This window comes from Paramisgurnus dabryanus, chromosome 7 (assembly GCF_030506205.2).
Source record: "Paramisgurnus dabryanus chromosome 7, PD_genome_1.1, whole genome shotgun sequence".
Taxonomy (NCBI): domain Eukaryota; kingdom Metazoa; phylum Chordata; class Actinopteri; order Cypriniformes; family Cobitidae; genus Paramisgurnus; species Paramisgurnus dabryanus.
Window position 1 is genome coordinate 11,904,965 of NC_133343.1, and position 22,936 is coordinate 11,927,900.

Genomic DNA, 22,936 nt, shown 5'->3' on the forward strand with positions numbered 1-22,936 from the left:
AATGGTCTAACTAGTTGCAAATCTACGCAAAGTTTTATACATGAGGCCCAGTGTTTCCCATACGTTGATTTATTCGTGGCGCACCGCCACAGAATCAGCGCTGGCCGCCACAAATAGATTTTTCATGATCCCCATTTACATTTATATTTTACTGTTTAAAAACGTCTTAATTCATTGTTGCAAGCACCCAGCGCGCCCTCCCTTTCTATGTTGCATGCAGCGCGCGCCTCTCTCTCTCTCTCTCTCTCTCTCTCTCTCTCTCTCTCTCTCTCTCTCTCTCTCTCTCTCTCTCTCTCTCACATGAGCGTGAAAAGGTGGCGGTTCCTCCGTATACTTTCTTTTTCGCGTAAACGTCAACAGTCACAGATTTTACTGACAGAGAAGACGGCGATGACTTGACGAAAGGTTAGCATTAGTGTTTCCCACACACCCGTTCTCTCCCTCTCTATAATGCGATATGCCTGCGCACGTGTTTTGTAGTAACTTTGTGTAACAGTTACTGTGTATTCTCTCATATTTCTGAATTTGCACCCAATTGTCTGCGCTATACGCGACAATAAAACTCGCATTTAAATAAAAAGGGGCTCATAACAAGACATTGATGAGAAGAGCAACAGCAGTAAGACTTCAATGTAAATGTATGGTGATTTATATACCAGCTGTAAACATACACGTACGTTTCGTAATTTCCTGTTATTTTGCGGGTTTCTTTCAAATATAAAAGCGCTTAAGCATTTACTTGTATTCTAGGCGAAAAAACAAGTCAGTGGCAAGTCAGTTCCTGAATAACATGACACAAACTTTAAAAAGTCAAATTCACTTCTCAGAGGCACAGAACTGTTCCTGAAACTGACGTTCTCCCCAAACTGAAATTAAACACAGTGTTTCAAGTTTTTCTCGTCTGTGTCATGTTGATATCAAGAAGCAACGTGCACATGACGACGAGAGAGGTGACCTGCTGCGCAATCGAGTTACCCCTCCCATTTCTGAATGTTTAACTGAGATTTCTAATCCCGTCCGAATTGACCATCAATATTACAGACGTCCTGTGGTAAAATTACATTACGCCATCTACAACCGTAAAACTAATCCCATCCGAATAGGGCTATAGTCTGCTCATTTTATGTCTGACAACAGAACTGATAATACGTAAATAATAGCAATCAGTTGTGTTAAAATGCAATATAACGTGACAGATCAAAGAGTAGAAGTGAAACATATTTCAGGTGCCAACACTAGATCAAACGCAAACACGTGATTACGTCACATATATGCTAATTAGAGTGTGACGTCATCGTCGCCACAAGTCTCTCAAAATCCTGTGGGAAACACTGAGGCCCCTGTACTCTTATTTTCTAATTTCTGCATGTTTTAAAACTGAAATGTCACGAGTATGTGAATGGGCACACATCTTGTATTAGATTAAGCATTCAGGACTGTACACCTATCAGAAAACTTACAAATAAAGATAATTTTAGATGCTTAATGTCTATTTAGGGCATTGGGATCACTAAATGAGGGTTTAATGTACTTATTTTTATTGAAACCAAAAGTTCTACTTTCTTTTGCCTTAAGCTCAAAATTAAACAGTGTGCATTGCGACTAATTTTGCCAGCACGGGTCACATATGATATAATAATAATATAATCCTAGCAGCAGTATAAGGCGAGGAATTTTCAACGAAATACATGTTAACATAAGTGGAGGTCTGGCTTTAATCTAAAGCTTTTAGTGACTGTAAAATATGTAATTTGGTGCTGTGTATGCTGTGTATAATCTTTAGTGCCCAAAACTTGTAGTTTTTGTTCATATCTATTTTTTCTTCTGTTAAGAGATCATTTAAATAATTGTGGCTTTAAACAGACCAGCTTGGAGAGCCTATTGTAAGCTGTCTTGCCCACCAACACTACCTTGTAGGTCATGTGACTGAAAACTATCACTAGTCAACCTTAGTAACAAGAACACATCTCAGAATGTGACATTCCAGAAAAATAACATGGCAGGATCGCTTTGATCTCAGATATCTGTTACACTATTTCATATCTACTACACTATTAAATATCTCAGTAACATAGTTGCAACTGGAGAAAAGCGCCACAGTTAGACATTTGTACCTGTCCATTACTGTGTTCATTTTGTGGATGGTCATATTTTACCACATACAGTGACAAAACAGAGGATCATGTTTTTCAAGTGTAACAAAGAGTAAACAGGATACAACAAAGGCAAAACAACACATTCAGTTAAAAAAGTAAATGACAAATTCTCAACAATGTAGTTGATATTATTGTTTTTGGTTTGTTTGTTTGTTTGTTTGTAAAATAGCTTATTTGTTGAATCAGTGGTTATGTTTCAGGTTTGGTTGTCATTAAACCTGGAGCAAAAATGTAAACCAGTTAGGAGTTGTGCCAAATAAGGCCAAGATTAAGCACAATTTATCTGTCCCTTATTTCTCTTTAGACTTTTTGTTCCTGGTTTGTTTTGCAATTCCTTACTTGAAAATATTAGTTTCCCTGGTTACCTGGCAGTACCCTGGTGGTAATTGTTAATCATCCAAATCATCAAAAATTTTTATTTTTGTAAACTTTTGCGTTGTAAAAGTAATAAAGGCTGTGTTGTCTTAAAGGGACACTTCACCCATTTGCATTAAGCTTTGTATAGTTATAACCCCAGTCATGTTTTTGAATGGTCATGCATCATTTCCTCAGTTGCCGCTGAGACAGGAGAAATACAGATTTCAGTGTTGCACTTCTTTCTTTCAATGATGTAAAAATCATAATTTTGCATCATTGAAAGAAGGAAGTCCAATATCTTTGTTGAGGGGGTGAGACTGCAAACACCCATTTTCTTGGTCAAATAGGCACCAAATTTTAAATGTATGTTACATTTCGACCACAAATATGACACACTTTCAATAAAGATTAATGTTTCTACGGGTGAAATTCTCCTTTAAAGACAGAAATCCATTTACTGTAATTTTTAAAGCACCTAATTAGTCTCACAATCGTTTAATTATTATTAGTTATTAAATTGGGTGGACAGTACAGTCAATACTGGGAATAATGTTGCAAAGCATAATGTAATAAATTATCATGTAAATAAAGTAGAGGAATTGTGCAAATCACTACAGCTTACTGTTTTTGTGCAGACATTGCAACTGAATTGGCCCCAAAGTCTGAGAGCAAACTGAAGGGCATCTCCAACACCAGGCTCAACCCACAGCACCACCTCTGGTATGTCGGAAAAGTTTTTTTTCTACAGTTCTTTTTCTCTACCTCAGGCTATTCATTTCCCATCTCTTCTGTCCAAGGCCCAACAATTAAACAAACCTGGAATTTTGCATAAAATGTTCCAAAGGTTAAATATTAGACACCAATTTGCCTAATGCCTGTTTCACACATACTCCGTATGCAGTCCGTTTGTGGTGCATATTGCAGTACGTATGCGGTGGGATCCATCAAGCATCCGTTGTGCTTTCACACATACTCAGTTTGCAGTGCATTGCTAACCGCTGCTTCTGCGTATCAAATGAACGTGATTGACACTTTCTGTTGAAAAGTGCCTCCTCAATAAAAATATAATAGCATGCTGTGTTTTTTCACAAAACAATATACTTTAGATATTATTTGATAGACTAGTAAGGATGTATAAAATCTCTAGTGTATCTAGCCTTATCTCCACATATATCATAAATGTAAATTCTCAGGATAACTTTTAAAGAGCAAATGTAGGTGACAGGCATGGTTGTACATTATACATTTCCTACTATTTATATATTTGCATAGACGAGAGTATTTATATAACGGCAATGAACGTCTCATATGGCAATAAATATCCTCACATAACTTAAAATAACAACATAATGACATGAATAAACAGACAAGGAAGCAAGATTGACATGCAAATATTCACAGAAATATTACTGAAATAAATAAAATTAATGCGGTAAAGAGGTAAATGCGCCAAACACGCTGTAGTGTTATAACTGCACTAACAAGTCTAACTAAGCTAAATAACAATTGAAAAAAAAACATTATTATCTCTCAAAACATTATATGACAAACATTATATTTAAAGGCAATGTATTCTTACAGTCATTCAAAGATCCACACTTTATTCATATATTACTCCCGTTTACAGAGCACGTTTGTCTCTGGTCTCGCTCTGTTATAATAGCGCTGATTGACAGGTGCGCTTCCCCGTCTTTCAAACAGATCATTTTGTATAGCTTAGTTCTCCTTAGAAAAATTAACCATAATTTTATTTAGTTTAACTAAAAATTCCATGATTATTGTGGTGAGACAATGGATTAATTTGTTTACAGTTGTTTTACTACGAATAAAATCTAAAAGACTATGTTAGTATAATTAAACAATGGTAAAATTAATAGCATACTTTATGTATATGCATTTATGGTGAAACTGCTGTATTTTCGTGTCAATCGATGCTCATTTTGAAGACTAAACATGTGTTATCACTTTAAATCAGCGCGTTCAGCTTGCGTTCAGTACAGCAAAAATAGACTCACTGCCGAAACGATCGCAGCAATGCTGAAATGCACCGCATCTGCAACGGACCGGACAGATCACATACCTATGTTGTGTGAAAGCTCTAACTGTCAGGACCCGTCTAAATCATGTGTTTTATTACATCTAGTCTTTGTGTTCGGGTCCTGGCAGTACCATGTTTTATGTGGGAAATGTGTGGTTTTAGTATTGGTTTATTCTGACCACGCATTTCCCGGGTCTCGTCACTTTTTCCCCGATCCCTTACTTGTAATGATTTCCAGGTGTATGTAATTTACTTTGTCCCTATTTATTGTCCTTGTGTTTGATGTTCAGTGCGCATTCGTTTTGTTACAATCCCTGTCGTGTTCCTGAGTCTTGCTTTTGTGAGTATTGAGTATATTTAGTCTAGTTTGTTATTTGTAGTTAAATGTTGGTTCATGTTTCGTTTTATGTTAGCTTAGTGTAGTGTGATCCTGTTTTGTTTTACCCCCTCGTGGGTCTTTGTTTTCCCCTGTTTTGTGCAATAAATCCTTTATTTAGTTACGTCTGCATTTGGGTTCTTTTCTTGTCACAAATCCTCACACTAAGCTGTTAACATGGGCACATAAAAAATTACTGCCGCCTGGCCGAATATAGCAAACAATATGACTATATAAAACTTAATCAAAGCAGAGACAATGACCAGGGGTTATGACTACTACCAACATACAGTACGATTACATAACAACTTAGCTAAGGTTAAATAATGAATCTGACCCTACAAGTCACTGACACATGACTAAAGCAATTTAACAATGCCGCTCAATGCTTACGTGCTATTGTTAAAGGTATATATGTAGCCTCATGCCATCGCTTATATACAACTTAATACAAAGTTCAACAATATTCAGGGTTTCAGGTCAGCGCCGTCTGGCCCAATATAGTTAAATAATATGACTATATAACAACTTAATTAAAGCAGAGGCAATAACCAGAGGTTATGACTGCCACCTTGATAGGTCACATCTAAATATGACTACATAACAACTGGGTTAGAGATAAAACTTAATTAGCATGAACTTAACACCAATCGTAGATTGTAGTAACAGAGGATATATTGTAATAGAGTTCTCAACGGGCCTGAAAATTACAACCCGACCTGGCCCGTGGCTTTTAAAGCCCAGACCCAATTTAACCCGACACATCAACGTGAATTATCTGTCCGAACCCGACCCGCGGCCTGACGCCGCCGACCCCCCCTGCCTTTTTTTCCTCATGACCAGCAGACGGGAATTCAAATCAAGCTTTAATGTCCACGCCTTTTAACAATACAAACAACTGAAACAATAAACTTTAAATATAGGCTATATAAATATGCCTTAAATAAAAATCACATAATAATAAATAAAAAGAAGTCAAACATGTACTCAGCGCCAGCTTTTCCTCCTGTAGTAAACTTGCCGCTTCCTCCTGCGGCAAGTTTACTTTTCTCCACCTCTTCTTCTCCAGGCAACAGGCGTGCACGCAGTGATAGCAATAAGCTCCGGAGCGGATCTGAAGCCGGCAGCTCCGGTCTGGATCCGTTGCTGATCCGCCCCGGAGCTTATTGCTATCCCCCGCCCCTCTCTGTGATGCACGTTGCACGCAGCAGCCAGACCAGACTTTCTTTACGGTGAACAGCAGTGATGATTAATACATTTTTTTCACAGAGCGTAAAAGATTAAGCCCGAAGTCCGACCCGACCCGACTCATTTGCTTATATTTTTGACCCGAACCCGGTTTGTCGGGCCGGCCCGACCCGTTGAGAATATTGTAATACTTCATAGTAACTTAGAAGAATCAATAATACAGAGTAAGTTAGAATTAATACAAACGTAACATTTTATTAGCCAGGTAAGCAACATGATAATTCAAAAATAAATTAAAACACATTAATCAACTATAAGAAATGACAAAATATTCAATAATAAGAAAGGAGAGGGTAAACAATGTATTCATTCAACATCCACTTCAAGTAATATTATAAATTGATCAATCATACAAAAACCCTTAATAGTAAGAAATGAAAGAGTTTAGAAATGTTACCTGTTGATGAGAACTACACACAGCGATCATGCAGAAGATCTGTTTACAGATTCCCAGAATCCTCTGTCAACTTACTTTTAAATACTCATAGTTTTACCAAATGGTGTTTATTTATTTATTACATTTTGGCATCCCACTCTGTGAGTTGAACGTTTTCTGTGTCTTTGATTTCTGTGGGAAGATAAATTTCATTTACATATGGGAGGCCATTTGTGTGGGTGGAATTTATCTCCAGCTGCCTACAGTTTCTAACCCAATTTCAATATGATGATTGGTGGATTTTCCCACACTTAAAGGAACAAAACCCTTTTATCAGATGCACTGAGACCATCACAATGTGACCAAATATCTATGGTTACACACTTGTACACTTTGGTTGAAGTAGATAACCTTTAGGTGTTAGTTAGTTTTCAGCGCAATTGATGAAATAGGATCGCCCAACTTTCACACGCTTGCAAAATGAAACTGCGGAGATCAGCCGCTTTAGTGTTATTAATGAAAGGCTAAAATAGCGCTGTAATCCGTGTGTTCGCGCCAGAAGTCAGAAAAGACGTAAAACATTGTATTCAGTACCTCAGATTAGATCAATGGGCGGAGAGAAGGCGGTTGCGTGTTGCTGTTCGAACACATTGAACCACATGCAGGGCTCAAAATTAACTTTTTTATTTGGTAGAACTGGCAATTATGAAGCACCACAACTACAATGTATAAGTTATTAATAGATTTATTTTATTAAAAATTAAACACCACAACTGGGCTTTACACATCCTATGGCCAGGATTTGAAATTTGGTCTTTTTTGCTGCATAGATTCCTAAAATAATACCCAGATGCTGTTTAAATAATATAGCAGTAATAATAATTTAACGATTACAGGTAACATATTTATGATTACAATAGAAAATCTAGCAAACACGTAAAACACTGATTAACTGTGACATAACAAAAGTGACCCTAATATAGAAGGCTAATATATATTAGTCAGGGTACCTGCGGAGTCTTAAAAGTCTTGAAAAAGTATTGAATTTCATTTAACATATTAAGGCCTTAAAAGGTATTGAATTTCACCTCAAAGTCTTGAATTGAGGTCTTCATTTTTCAAATGATCAATAGATTTATATGCTGTTAATTCAGACACAAAACTTGCATGCACGAAAACCATGCGCGAGCGATAGATACGAGCGCAGAACACTATCCATGTGCGAAAAGCATATTAGCGAGCGCGCAGAACACTATTCGCGCGCGGGAAAGCATTCTCGGGTGTTCACAGAACACTATTTGCACCAAAAACGTCCTCCCGAGAGCGCACCTCTGTTCAGCGCGCACAAACGCAGTCATGCGAGTAAAGGCTGGGATGAGCGCTCGCTCGACTCTCTCTATGCGCTCGCAGCTGCACAACACGCACTTGCTCAATCAAGATGACTTGGGACTGTGGGAGCGGGACAATAACGGGTGTCCTCGCACCTGTGATTGGTTGTTTGATTTAATCAGTGACACACACAATCTTCTGTTCCACAATCCGTCTCTAGTAAATCTAGGTAGAAAAGACACGTTTTAATATGATCATTATTTCGGAAAAGGTAATTTATATGTTAAACAATAGTCTTGTGTGATCCATGGAATAATAAGCTGCAAACAATAACGCAGATATTTAAGCTATTAGATATTTTGTTTACTGTTAAATTAGATAATATCATCTTGCAATATATACTATAGGCTACATATTGACATTGTCACACTAAGTTAGCATTAGAAAACTTTAGTATGGTCCTGTATAAAGATTAACAAATATATGAGCTTGTGTCCAGTTTTTTGTTTGGTGCAGTGATAAGATCTCTTGTCTTTTTAGGGTCAAGATAGCATTAGATTTTAATTTGTTGTAGTGTTTGAGGGGTTTTTGTTTCATTTGCCATAATATAGTTATTTTGTTTGTCAGTATTGTTCTGGTTTAGAGCATTACTGTTGAGTGTTATTAGATGTTGTTATTATCTTAACTATATTAAACTTAACTATATTATTTATTAAAATAAATTACCTCCGACATAATGGTCATATTAAAACTTGGCGGGCTGCACAAGATAAAGAGGAGGGCTGCATGTGGCCCCTGGCCCTCCAGTTGCCCATCCCTGATTTAGGGATTTTCAAATTTACAATAAATGTATAAATGTACATTTAAATCTATTTGGTTGTTGGTTTTGATTGTTGGGTAAATATAAGGGTTAGGCCGTTTGGGCCTAGGACTGGGCCTTTCAGAGGCATGTTGTCATGAAGGTTCAAACACTTGTAGTAAATATAGTAGTAAAAAGAGTAATTATTTGAGGTATATTACTTTATTTAAAAATATTTATTCTTCCCGAATGGGTGTGATGTAGGTATTAAATTTCATTGGAAGTGGTATTAAAAAGGTCTTAAAAAGCCTTGAATTTAGGTTTAACAATCTTGGGGGTACCCTGATTGGTATTGATAACTGCATTACCAGGATGCTATTACTACTAAATAGGCAATGTTTTTAAAAACATACCATCAGCATTGTCGTGTTCCACCTTAACATGGAATACAAAAAAATTTCTCTGATGTCCCTCAAGCAGGAGATGCGCACATACATCATCAAACACTATTTGATAGACAGGTCGTTTTGTTTAAGCAAGGTCTCGCTCCGTCTCACAGGATTTACAGTAAACACGGTAACATTGAGCCATTTTCATAGCGGAGCCACTCGTAATCTTTAAGCCACTCTCTCCGAAAGGTTTAATGTTAAGCCTTATTTTCCGGTGGTGAGGTTGCATTTAAATCCGGACCGTCGTTATGAATTAATACAGTAGTAACATTGGCTGTAGGCGGCTCGTTCTCTTCATGATCGCGGTTCGTTTTTTTCACATTTACGCGCTTTGCGTACCAACATAGCACGGCAACAATGAATGATTGAGATTCATATTAGCCAATCTGTGTTCTTCATTTAACCCAAGAACTTAATGGTGAAATTTGATGGTTATGTAATGTTGGAGAGAACGCTGAACCTGGAACAGCACACAGCATACATAATCTAAATCAAGTCACACCACAACAAAATAGGCAGTTGCAAAAATGCTCCCAAATATATTATAAGGTCGCACAGTTAAAATTTCGGTCGCACATGCGACCAAAACAGTCGCAATTTCGAGCCCTGACATGTGTGTTTACACTACAAAAGCAATCCGATCGAAAGGGGTTTTGACTACCTCTGAACCTGGTTGAAAGTGGTCGAAAGTGGATGAGCTCCAAACGTTTTCAACACTGTTTACACCTGCCATTAAAGTCGTCCACTTGTGATCCGATCAATGAAAACACATGTTAATGCCAAGTGTAAACAGCCTCTTTAGAGAGGAAACAGATGTGAGTAATCTTGGTGAGGTGTGACAGTAGGGTGGTTGTCTTTGAGGTAGATGTGAACTCTTTGAGAAAGCTTACAGATTATCTTTTAGCAAATAGTTATCTCTGGGTTCAGAAATTTGGTATCGGCTTGCAGTTTCCCATTGGGTAATGTGGGATTATTACAGGGATTCCTGCAGGGTCAATGAAGTATTGTATTGTCGGGACCTGCAGTGGACTGAGAGCCTGAGCGATGTTCATAGATGTCTTTAGTGAACTGATGAGATATCTGAATTAGCAACATTGAAACATTAGGGCTGTCACTTTTGAGAAAAATCACATTCGAACGGATATTGAATATCATGCAATGTATCCGAATATATTGAATATCCAGGGGCCCCCGCGTGCATAAAAAAAACACTGTAATGGAGATTCAATCACAAATGTATTAACAGTGACAGTCATAAAAAAGGACTGTCTGAATTACTTGTATTACTTAATGTTTGAAACAGCAGGTTATCAACTTGAATAACAACTTCTAAAAAAAAATTCAGAACAGGCACAAACAATAACGTGACAACTTAAACAGCGGCAGGAGTAAAGGTCTTGACACACCGGGACGTTTTTCGTGCGCGTTTATCGTCGGCGTTTAACGTGACGTTTTTTTGCTTTCACACCCAGACGATTTTTACTGGCGCTGAGCCGAGTGAGGTGCAAATTCACCCCTGGACGTTAGATGGCGCTTAATACAAAACAGATTTATGCCGGTACACAAGGGGGCGCAGCGAAACTTTATGCTTCTGTTCTGACACTCACTTGTCACACAGAAGAAGAAAGCCACACGCTAGTCAATAACAAGTCATATGCTTGCTTTTAACAAAACATGGATATTACTAGTAGCAGCTCGATTTCTAACAGCAGCAACTATACAAAGACTACTTCAACTCACCATCAGGACTCACCATCAGCTACTTGACAGTATGATCATGTGAAACATGATCTTCTCAGATAAAAGCAAACTGTGCATTCGTGTTATAGTCATTATAATTGCCATTTTGAAAACGGTGTGTTTATAATATATATATATATATATATATATATATATATATATATATATATATATATATATTCTTTGTACAAACAATATCTCCGTGAACTTAAATACATTTGTTAAATCAAATCTATTTGATCAAATAATTCGATTCTATTATCAGCACTCTCCACATAAAATTAACTATTTTGATAGAACACGTTATATCAAAATTAAAGCTCTTTCACAAAATATAAGGTAATGGGTGATCCGATGTGTGTATTTTTAACTAATCTTTTACAAGCATTTTCTCTTTTTAACAATTTTCTCACATTTCCTCCCAAATGTATTGTATTTTGTGATTTGGCTAAAGAAGTAGGTATGTAGTTATTACAATAAGAGGTCAACAATACTGATGTACAAATATATGCATAGTGTCAAAATGGCACGTTATTTACAATTCGTTTTTTAATCAAACATTTATTTTTGTGAATGAACTGCAGTTTGCAATAACAATCAGAGACATGACAGTAACATCAAATAAAACAGGAGTCAGAAATGTTGGTCCAGAAAAGTCACAATGACTTTAGTGCAACTGAACGGTAGTGCAAATCAACATTTAGAAATTAGACATTTTCAAATGAATTTCTTAAATGTATAATCACTTAAAATACATAAGTAAATTGGTATATAATAAACATTAATTTGTGTGAACAAGAACTGGCAGAGCTGTAGAGCAAAAAAGTCACAATGATAGAAGTCTAAGTGAACGTAGTGCAAATAAACATATGTATGAAATGTACATGTTCAACTGTATTTCTTGAATGTATAAACATAAAAAAAAAAAACTAAATAAAATGATATATAATAAACATCTATAGGTGTGACCAAAAACTGGCAGTAAGCTCCATCTGTGCTCCTCTTTCTTCTATGCACTGCTTTCAATTTTTTCCCTTTAGCATCTTTTAATAAGAGGGACCTCTCCAGAGGTTTGTCTCGGACTGTTTTCTTTTGTTTAGATTGGACCTTGTCACGGCTGGTGCTGGATGATCCTGAAGACGTGCTTGCTGGGGCCTCCTCACTTTTCCTCACATCATTTTTAGCAGAAATATTGCTGTGAACACTGTAAAGATAAATGTAGTTTTCATCAGAATCAATCTTTCACACTGAGGGCCATGCCACGATATCCATGAGGTCAATATTTGATTACAAATGTAATTTAGATTCATGGTATTTCATCTGACTAAACAAACTAGGTTACCTATACACAGAACACAAATTAACCTCCTAAAACCCCAGCTTTGGTTTGGCTTGCATTTTAGATTTCTTCCAGTTATTTTGGGGTTATGAAGAAGCAATGAATATAATAACCAAATATTTTTCTTTGAACATGAAGCAGTGTAATTGTCCACGTTTGTGTACAACAGGTTCCAGTTACACACAAAGTATTATGGTGCAAACAACAAAACGTGATATCACACGGTGTACAGGGAACATGCATGGTATGAAGTTAATCACTGTTCAATGTCAGTGCATTACATATCGTAATGTAATGCACCAATAATCATTTTTATTACTTGCACAGTTATAATGTAAATTTGCACTACTGGTCCGTTCAATACACTACTGGACTGTCTATTTCATACTCCCTGTTCATTTGCACTGCTGGACTACTTGAATTGCATCGTTTACACCCCTGTACTATGTAATGAATATTAGAATAACAATTCACTGCACAATAACTTATGCCATTGCACTCTTAACTGACTAGTTACAATCCAAATTCATTCATGCACTACCTAAATATTAATTTCACTCCTGTTCTGTATAGTTTAATTTATTATGTACATATCCATTTGTAAATTTCTGTATATTATGTTCATAGTACCAACCACAGTAAATTGTTCCATCGTATTACATAATCCTGCACCTATGCAAATACTGATATCCTGCACTTTTTATACTGCTTTTGCACTTCTGGTTAGACCTAACGTTAAACTGCATTTTGTTGCCTTGTACTTGTGTAATGACAATAAAGTTGAATCTAATCTAATCATATAGCCCACACAGCTATGTATTGTTATGTTCTTATATATATATATATATATATCACGTTACCTTCGAAATTCAGTCGATGTTGTGAGGAACTCTGACACCTTCATAAACCTCCACAGCCTCGATGCTTCCTTGTGTGTTGTTTACCTGTTCCACGTGCTCCGCAAGACCATTTTGTGCTTGAGCGCCACCAAGTCGTGTTTTACTGGAACTTCAGCAGCGCCAGGCACGTGAACAAAAGCGCCAATCTCATTGGTCGGCCAACTTTTAACGCGCCGCGTCAAACCCAAAAAACGTGTCCCACGCGTTTTTCTGGAAAACGCCTCGCGCTTTACGCGTGGGTGTGCGCACTCACATTGGCGCTCGTTGTTGAGTCACGAGACGTTAAACGCCGACGATAAACGCGCACGAAAAACGTCCCGGTGTGTAAAGACCTTTAGGCATATAGCCAAGCCCAAACGGAATTCGTGCCCGCAGAATTCGTCAGAAAGCAGATCTCATTTGACTCTGTCGTCTATGTGACATGCGACAGTCAGCACATGATCATTTCAAATCCGTTTACAAGAAAAATGCTGTTGTTATGTTTAATATAAAGTTTACATTGCGTTGTAAAAATGATGAAATAATCTTCATACATGCTAATTTCATAATGCGAACATGTTAACACAAGCTTTTTATTCTGCTATAATATTTAACACTATAAACAATAATTAGAACCTAAAGGCTGGTTCAGACGGTACGAATTTAAAATCATCGGCCGATTTTCCAACCCTGAGAGACCCCACACACAGCGATAAAACATCGCGGGTCTAACAGTTTTGGTCGTACAGTTAATGGTGCGCCACCACATGGCAAAATCAACACATCACACACGAACCGATTTGACTCCCGAGCAGTCCCAGGTCAGACGGGAAGTCTCGCAAAATCTCTCGAGATCAAACGTGATTTCAGAGTATCCAATCATGGCAGACGAAGAGGATGCAGTGGCGATAGTTTGCAGTTTGTTTTTAACCGACAAAAAACTTTCTCAAAAGAAAAGGTGATGGTCAAAGAAGCGGAGACAAGACAACGGGAGCATGGACTATACTTGCTACATCATGATATGGATGTGAGTTGTTGTGACCCGTGATTTTGTTTACATGACACCGGTACATCCTCGCTTCCTCATCACCTCGCTTTCCGATTGGCTACACGTCACAATCCACAGGCTGCATGCTCGTTTGTCCCCGGGAGACACCACACACGAGAAGAAATCGGGCCAAAAAAATCCAACATGTTGGATATCCCCGATTTGAGATGGGAGCGGTCCCGAGGTGCTTCCGAGTAGACGAGAGCAGTCTAAACACACCACACACGGAAAGAATATCTGATCAGTTTATTTTACAATTATCGGAGCATCCTTAAGATTGTCGGAAGGGGTGAATCGGGGCTAAAATCGGCCTAATTATCCTGCCGTGTGAACAGGGTTTAACACATTAGGTTCATGTTGGTCCAATTTGATTCCCTCTCTTGCGCACAGTTGCCGTCATCGGTCTCACTTTCAGCCTCCTTCCTATTAAAAGGTGTTACTGGAAAAAATGCGCTACCCATGACATTTTAAAAACCGGATGGTTTATTTATAGTTCGAATACGAATATTTCACATCATGTTCGAATGCATATTCGAATATCGAACACAAAGTGACAGCCCTAGTGTGAACATAAAAATGAGTGCACTTACAACAGGGCATCCTGATCCAGTCCTACCATGTGTAGGCATTCAGTGCTGAACGAGTGGATATGCTGGACAGAATCGTTGTAGTCTTTCGAGCCAGGTTTGTTTCCACTTGTGCTTGTGAGAGGTGATATTCAGTCTGTGAGATGGTCTTTTGCACCAAATCCAACATGTCCATGGATTAAAGTTCTCCGTCGCTTGACGGATTTCCGTCAATTGCAAAACTATTAAATTTACTTTTCATAAAGACAACATGTATTCACCTTTTTAAGTGGGATGTAATCAAAGCCTGGAGTAGAGCCAAATCACGTTCCTCTCTCCACTGTAAGCATTCTGTAATCATTATGCACTGAATCCACTTCGGGTTTTCTGGCTGTAGCACGTAAGATAAGGTCATTTCAGCTAACATGGACATACTTATAATGCAGGAAGTCTCCGATGTTTTGGAGATCGATAAAGGTGTCAAAGACCAATGGAGATTGACTTGGCTTAGCGAAATGATGAAGATTAAAAAATTTGGTGTTGAAGAGCTTTACGGCAGTAGGACATTACTTTAGAAATGTGACTTTTACGATGTACTTCTAACTGTCATGTTGATGTATAATGATAGATCCACTCTAATGCGTTCATCACAGACATTAGATTCATCCATGCAGTGTAGCAAGGCAAAGTTCGGGTTTTCTGGCTGTAGCACGTAAGATGAGGTCATTTCAGCTAACATGGACATACTTATAATGCAGGAAGTCTCCGATGTTTTGGAGATCGATAAAGGTGTCAAAGACCAATGGAGATTGACTTGGCTTAGCGAAATGATGAAGATTGGCAAGCCTTTCAGTTTGTGAGAGAAGAAAACCAAACAGCCAGGTAACTAGCGTGTCTTTGCACTGTATACTGTAGGTGTCCTGTATTTAAGTGGATCTTGAGGGCCAGAGTTGAGAACCTCTGATCTAAAGGATAACTAGAAAGCTACAGGCAGGTGAGGTTTAATCAGGGTTGGAACTAAACACTTCAGGTTCTTTGCCACCCCTGGTCTATGACATAAATAAACACATCATGTGCTTAAAAAGTGTGCTTGAGCAGGTGAAACCCGAGAACAGCACAGCTAACAGCAGCTATGACATCACCACTTGTTCTCAAATAACAAAAATGTGACTGTAGTCGCAGTGGACTATACGTCGGATTTATTTAGAAAATTGACATCTTGATTTACAGTCTTAAGTTTCATCAGAATGTTCTGATGTTCCCTGTTTACATCAGAAACGGCTGCTTGTGGAAGGAAGCACGTAGTTGAGTCCCTGTTGTTTGATGTTTTTGATAATGGAGGCACCAATTATCAGATTTCTGGGCTCGAATGTGCATTGAGCTGAGTGCCGCTAACAATAAAGTTAACATATAACAAAAGTCAAAATGTCTCCTCTTGTAGTGCAGTCTCCACAACTAGCAGCTCGCAGTGACTGTCTTTTTACTCCATGTAAATTCGGGCCTCTTTTATGTGGTCTCTACATGCCAATTACTAAAATAGACACTGGTGTTACTCATTTGTATTTAGCCCACTCACTCAGTGCTCGTCTCCCAACTCTCTCTTCCGCTGCAGACCTCGCTGAACCACGCCCCCTCGCCACACTGTACTACTGAGCAGAGTAATAATGTAACGTATAGAAAAAAGTTCTATGTTAGGCTAATGTCAGCAGACTCCCAATGTGTTGAAAAAACTCTTAAGAGAAAAACACTTATAGGGTAAAAAAGTCCTTAGGAGAAAAAAACATTGAGAGGGCCAGATTTAGCTGATCCTAAAGAAGATATATTATATATTAAATACCATGTTATAGAAAATGTAGGGGATTTATAAATGTAAAAACTTTGGTGTTGAAGAGCTTTACGGCAGTAGGACATTACTTTATAAATGTGACTTTTACGATGTACTTCTAACTGTCATGTTGATGTATAATGATAGATCCACTCTCATGCGTTCATCACAGACACCAGATTCATCCATGCAGTGTAGCAGGGCAAAGTACAACGCACATGCATAAATTACTCTGCAAATAACTGCAATGTATTGTTTCAAACAGAAATGGCGATAGAGAGGCAAACGTTATGGATTGCAGCTTTAACCAACAATACTAATTGTTTCTTATTAATAATACCAATATTAATATTATTTTGCTTTTTTAATCTTCCTCTGTCTATCCTTTAGGCATCTAGTCTGTGAGGAAACCCAGACTTGTGGTGATGAAGACAGTCATCCACCCTTCCGGTATTTTCTAGCATTTCTTCAACAAGGTAACATTTCATTGTCTTTAAAGCTTTTACCTGTTGCATTCAAAGCTCACATAATAAAGTACCTATAGAGTAGTATTACATCCTTTATATCTCCAAAGAGTCTTTAGTTTAATCAGATTCATAAAAGACAGATTAGCTTTACAGATTCTTTCCGATAACGTATGAAAAAATTAAGAAGGAGGAGTTACTACCGCGGGAGGAGCGAGTACGAGTCATGCAACAATACGACACTGTTTAACTTATTCACTACATGTTCATGTCATTTATATAATATGCACGCGCCTATTTCCAACATAAGACAGAAGTCTTACTTACCGCATGCAACTCATGACCTGGTTGTGACTTTTCAATGAAATCCAGCACATCAAACACACACACAAAACTCCGCAGCTACTCCAGATAATAAACTACATCCATTGTTTCCATAAGGCTGGATTTCTTCTCCTTACATCCAAAAACACACTTTTTCTTCCGTGCCATTGTTGAGTTTTGAAATTAAACAAAGCTGTCGCATGATGTTTCTAAGTTCTAGCGTCTCCCGCTGATCGACGGGTGGGCGGGGTTTTCCGGGGGAAGTGCATATAAAAAGAAGTGATACGTATAGAAACATCAGCTGGACCCGTAATCGAAAAAAACTTACCAAAACTTGTACGAATCCTGGGGAAGTGCATTTTGACACTTTGCCTACGTTTAGCATGAGTAAACAACTATATAACTGTGTTAATAAGTCAGAATGCATGAAATACCATTGAACCACCCCCTTTAAGATCAGCCAGCCATTGACAACAGCATGTGGTAACTTGCCTATGCCTGGAAATTATGGCTCCATATGTGACACAAGTCGGCAGCACAAGTTTCGAAATTTGTGATTTTCGTTTTATTGCAGAATCTGTTAGTTGAGATCAAGAAGAAGCATCTCCATGTTTGAGATAGCAGTTTTTGTACATTTAAAATTGTACATTTTGCGGTTGAAATCGGCTTGTTTTTCCGGAGATTCTATCGTGCAGCGGGGGGCGTCATTGTCTGTGTGTATATTTACATACTGGATAAGCTTGTGTTTTCGCCTCCGCCCCCAAAGGGAACAGCGTTGCTCCTGAATAGGGATAGTTCGCCCAAAAATGAAAATAATGTAATTAATGACTTACCCTTATGTCGTTCTAAACCCAAAAGACCTCTGTTCATCTTTGGAACACAGTTTAAGATGTTTTTACGTTAGATTTAGTCCGAGAGATTTCTGTCTCCTCCATTGAAAATCTATGTACGGTTTCCATGTCCAGAAAGGTAATAAAAACATCATCAATGTAGTCCATGTGACATCAGTGGGTCAGCTTGAATGTGTTGAAGCATCGAAAATACATTTTGGTCCAAAAATAGCAAGAATTACGACTTTATTCTGTCATCTCTTTTAGTTCTGTTGTGAACCGCGTGAAATCATGTGACTGTAGTGACGCGGCTGACCTGTCCCTCAGACATGTTTGCAAAGTTGTTTTTTTCAAACTTACAGCGTGGGTCTCCACAGACTGTAAACGAACTGGGGCGCATAAAACAAAAGAAAAATAAAAGAAGATGGGGGGCGGAACAGATGACAGTCTGCCGCGTAGTACGTCATTTACATCACTGACTTTATGCGGTGCCGCAATCGGATGACGTCAAAGTACCGCGAGAGCTCTTCAAAAAAATCTTACGGAGTAGTTTAATTTCGACTCGCTCTCGCGGTACTTTGACGTCATCTGTCTAACAGTTCTTGCAGCGCAGCATGAAGTCAAACTCATATAAGTTACACAGAGATCGTTGAACTCTTTATATAATTGGCTACATGTTTTGTCTATCAATATTTTCAATGAAGTCATTGGCTGATGGAGGAACGAGCGAGCAATTTGTTACATCTCTAAAGGACGTCACACTCTTTGGATTATCTATTATACTACCTCCCTATTTTAAATACAAACTTTGAAGGCGGGTTCATGTGTTTAACGGAACGTAAATTACCGGAGTGTAATCTCATATACCCTAACTTGTTTCGATGTAAATAGTCCTCAGATTGTATATTATATTCTATTATCAGACAGTTATGCGAAATCTGATGTGAACAATAGACTATACATCTATATTTCACGGATTATACGCATTTGTGGACAAAAATGGTCATTGGATGAATCACACATCTGAAACAGACTGGATTCGACTTGTGATCCCCACAAAGGTAAAAGTCCTGTATATTTTTGCATGTTGTCACCCGGACTTCATTCACAAAATACTACATATGATGCTAGAACACCTGTATCTCAAAACGGCTTTACAGGGGGTATGACTTAGCTAAATGAGATGTAAATGAGCCCTATTGTCTCTCCAGGCAGGGAAAAGAGTTAACTTTTTTCGTTCTCAAATTTCTCAGCATTCTCTTTCTTGAATGTGTTGCATTCAAATGGCAACAACTTCTCAAAATCTTATCAGATTTCCATGTGTTACACATCGTTGGAAAGTTTAGAAACTGCACTTTCAGAATCTGTGAATAACTCAAAATGCCCCAGATCCGACTTGGGTCACTACTTTCCGTGACGGTCACATATTAGAGCAGCACAACATGTAAGGATAGATTCAGGCCTGATTTATGAATTTAGACTTATAGGATAGTTCACCCAAAAATGAAAATTATGTCATCATTTTCTCTCATGTTGTTTTAAACCTGTATGAATTTCTTGTTTCTAATGAACACAAAAGATATTTTGATAATTGATGGTAAGCACAATGCTGATTGTAACCATTGACTTCCTTAGTAGGAAAGCAGATACGATGGAATTCAATGGGTACCGTCAACTGTGTGCTTATCATCATTTAATTTCGATGACACCCTTAGTGCCGTAACCACTTGTTTGGTGTGCCGTGGAAAAATAACACTGCCACAGTGTTTGAAAAAGCACTTGAAGCTAGCTACCAGGTTGCTGAGTTGGTCACAGCTGCGTGTGTCACTGTCATCAATTCTAGGGTGACCATACGTGCCATTCTTCCCGGACGCATCCCGTCCAGGATTTCGGTGCGTCTTCCGGAAGTCGTATTTGTTGACCGCATACGCCATTCAGTTAAAAACATAAGATATACAATCGTAGTTTCATTCTTACCTTAAAATGTAACGGTTGCTTTTCTGTAATAATAATAATAATCGCAAGACGTATGCGGTCGACAAATACGACTTCCGGAAGACGAACACAAAATCCTGGACGGGATGCGTCCGGGAAGAATGGCACGTATGGTCACCCTAATCAATTCCAGCCAGGATATCATTTGTGTTCATCAAAACAAGATCAAGTTTCACATTAAATGTGAATACTATGCTATAATACAGTATAATATTGCAGTTTAACAAGTCATTTAAGCATTGCAATACAGGTTTGTGCAGATTTGTTAATGCTTATTGTGAAAGTTGTTTGCCGTATGATTTATTTACTTATCAAAACTGTGCTGTGGCAGAAAAAAGGTTGGGAAACACTGTCCTAAGGTACAGCATTTTGAGTGGGCGACCCGGGTTCAAATCCACCTTTTGCTGAGCAAGTTTCTCTTTTTTTGCTATCACTGATTACATTCAAAAGGCATTTTTTTGTTTGATGTTCTTTTTGCATAAATTCGAAATAAATACAATAAAAAAAAAAAAAAAAATTATTTTCAATGCAAAAACATATATGTATGAATGTACAGTGGCAATCAGAAATATTCAACCCCCTCACCTCAAAATACATTATAGTGATGTTGATAAAAGATAATGAAAATCAATGAGAAAAAAACCTTGTGAACAAACAAAACAAATATTGATACATACAAGTTATATTGACAACAGAAGTTGAGTTAACTTTGAAGTTCAAATGAAAATTGTAACTCTTGTAACACATGAGCATGTGCATTATTATTCAACCCCCAGGCTTCAGTACCTTGTGGAGTGTCCTTTATTTTTTTATAACTTCTAACAAATGGTTTCGATAAGTGCTGACAAGCTTCTTACACCTCTCTATTGGAATCTTTGCCCATTCTTCACATGCAAAAGTCTGTAACTCAGTGATGTTTGATGGCTTCCGTGCTGCAACTGCCTTCTTCAAATCCCACCAAAGATTTTCAATTGGATTTAAATCTGGTGACTGAGAAGGCCACTCCAGGATGCTCCAGCATCTTTTCTCCAACCAAGCTTTAGTTGATTTGGAGGTGTGCTTGGGATCATTTTCTTGCTGGAAGATCCAATGATCACCAAGGTTTAATTTGACAACAGAAGGCATCACGTTCTTCTTTAAAATGACCTTGTATTTCTGTGAATCCATGATGCCAGGTACACATTCAATATATATATATATAATTAAAATATTTTTGTTATAAATTCATAAGTATACCGTATAAAAACCATGGTTTTACTGCAAAAAAGTAGTTTCCTTTCACATTCCTGCCTAAAAGACTCATTATGCAAGTCTTTTGTGTCCTCAAGTGTCAATCACAGATAATTTAAGAGCTTTCACGCCTTCTTGCATATGGCTTTTCTCAGCAAAAAGTGTTTTGGAAATTATAAGTCAATATATTGTTTTATGTGAATGAGCAGGTATAATGATTTTTACATCATTTTGAAGAAAAAACCCTAGACAACTAGATCCTTTTGCTTTTTCAAAAACCACCCATAAACATTTAAAAATGAAAAATTCAAACATGTACATACCTAATATAGTAGCCCAGTTTATGCTGAACAAAGTGTTATGAGACTTTTGCCATTTATTATGTTTTAAGCTACTGAAAAGCACAAATGTCAGTGCTGGTCAAAACTGCTCAATGATGCAAAATCAGCCAAGAACCCAGAGCGTTCAAGTAGCTTTTTTCTCTGGCTAAGCCACCACTGATCAACATTATAATAAACATTTTTAGGAAAAAAACTTTCAGGGTAAAGAAAGGACTTTTTAAAACAACCGTGTTACTTTTTCCAAGGCATTTTACTGTTGTATGTATACACAAAAATGCAGAAAAAATATGTTTTGTTGTTTTGACACAATACTGAACATCTATTATCACAAACAGACATTTTCTTACCTTCACAGCAAGATGTCCTTTTTTTCCTCTATGTGTGGGTAGTTAGTGGACTCCACATTATTTATGTTTATACTGGTGAAATACACCTGATGTGAATATATTGTTAAATTATCAGTATTTTTCAGAATATGATAATTACAGCGCTGCCTTTTGTTTTAAAATAACTTAACTTTTGGTGGTTGTCTTGTAAAGCTAAACAACATGATATCAAAATGTAGTTTTCAATGACTTTCTATTTTTTCTTAGATAGCACTTTGGGCCCTGTTAGTGTTCTAGCCACAAAAGAAATGCTCTTCCTTCTTGATGAAGACTACCAATGGAGAAAGAGCCAACCAGAGGGACAAACAAATAGTGGAAAGGTGACCGTTCAGGAAACTCAGCCAATTAGCTGTGTCAGTTCTGTTCAGCTGTTCTCTTCAGATCCATGCCGGGTGGACCTCAAACTTTATGATGAGGTGTGTGAGTGCATCTTTACAGCACATGCCAATGTCTTGGTTTAAAGCACTGAAAAATGAAAGACATTAGAGTTATTCTTTGAAAAACTCTAGTTAGACTTTACAGCAGGGCTATTCAATTAGTTTGTCAAGGGGGCCAGTTCATAAAAAGCATCTCAAATGAGGGGCCGGAGATATATCAGTAATTATGATAACATTTTCCTACATTCAAACATACTTATGTTGTATTTTGAACAACAAAATCATTGAGCCTACATATAAGACAACAACTGTCGGAAAAGGTGGTGTTGTAAGCTAGAAATACAACAAATAAAGTTAAAACAGCCATAGAGTCTGTGGTGTCTTAAAGATAGCCACTGGAAGCTGTAAAGGAACAGGACCGCAACCTGCAAAACGATAGAGCCAAACTCGTTCCTGAGTCCAAAT

General features: G+C 37.7%; 1 protein-coding gene across 3 annotated transcripts in view; it reads left to right on the forward strand.

Annotated features, from left to right (window-relative positions):
- Positions 1 to 22,936, forward strand: part of stk11ip (serine/threonine kinase 11 interacting protein) — a 93,821-nt gene that overhangs the window by 68,837 nt on the left and 2,048 nt on the right. For all 3 annotated transcript variants that reach the window (XM_073815381.1, XM_065239990.2, XM_065239991.2), the window contains exons 23-25: positions 3,149 to 3,233; positions 16,915 to 17,000; positions 22,302 to 22,510. In XM_073815381.1, the coding sequence (XP_073671482.1) occupies positions 3,149 to 3,233; positions 16,915 to 17,000; positions 22,302 to 22,510 (380 nt within the window). The remainder of the gene's footprint in view (positions 1 to 3,148; positions 3,234 to 16,914; positions 17,001 to 22,301; positions 22,511 to 22,936) is intronic.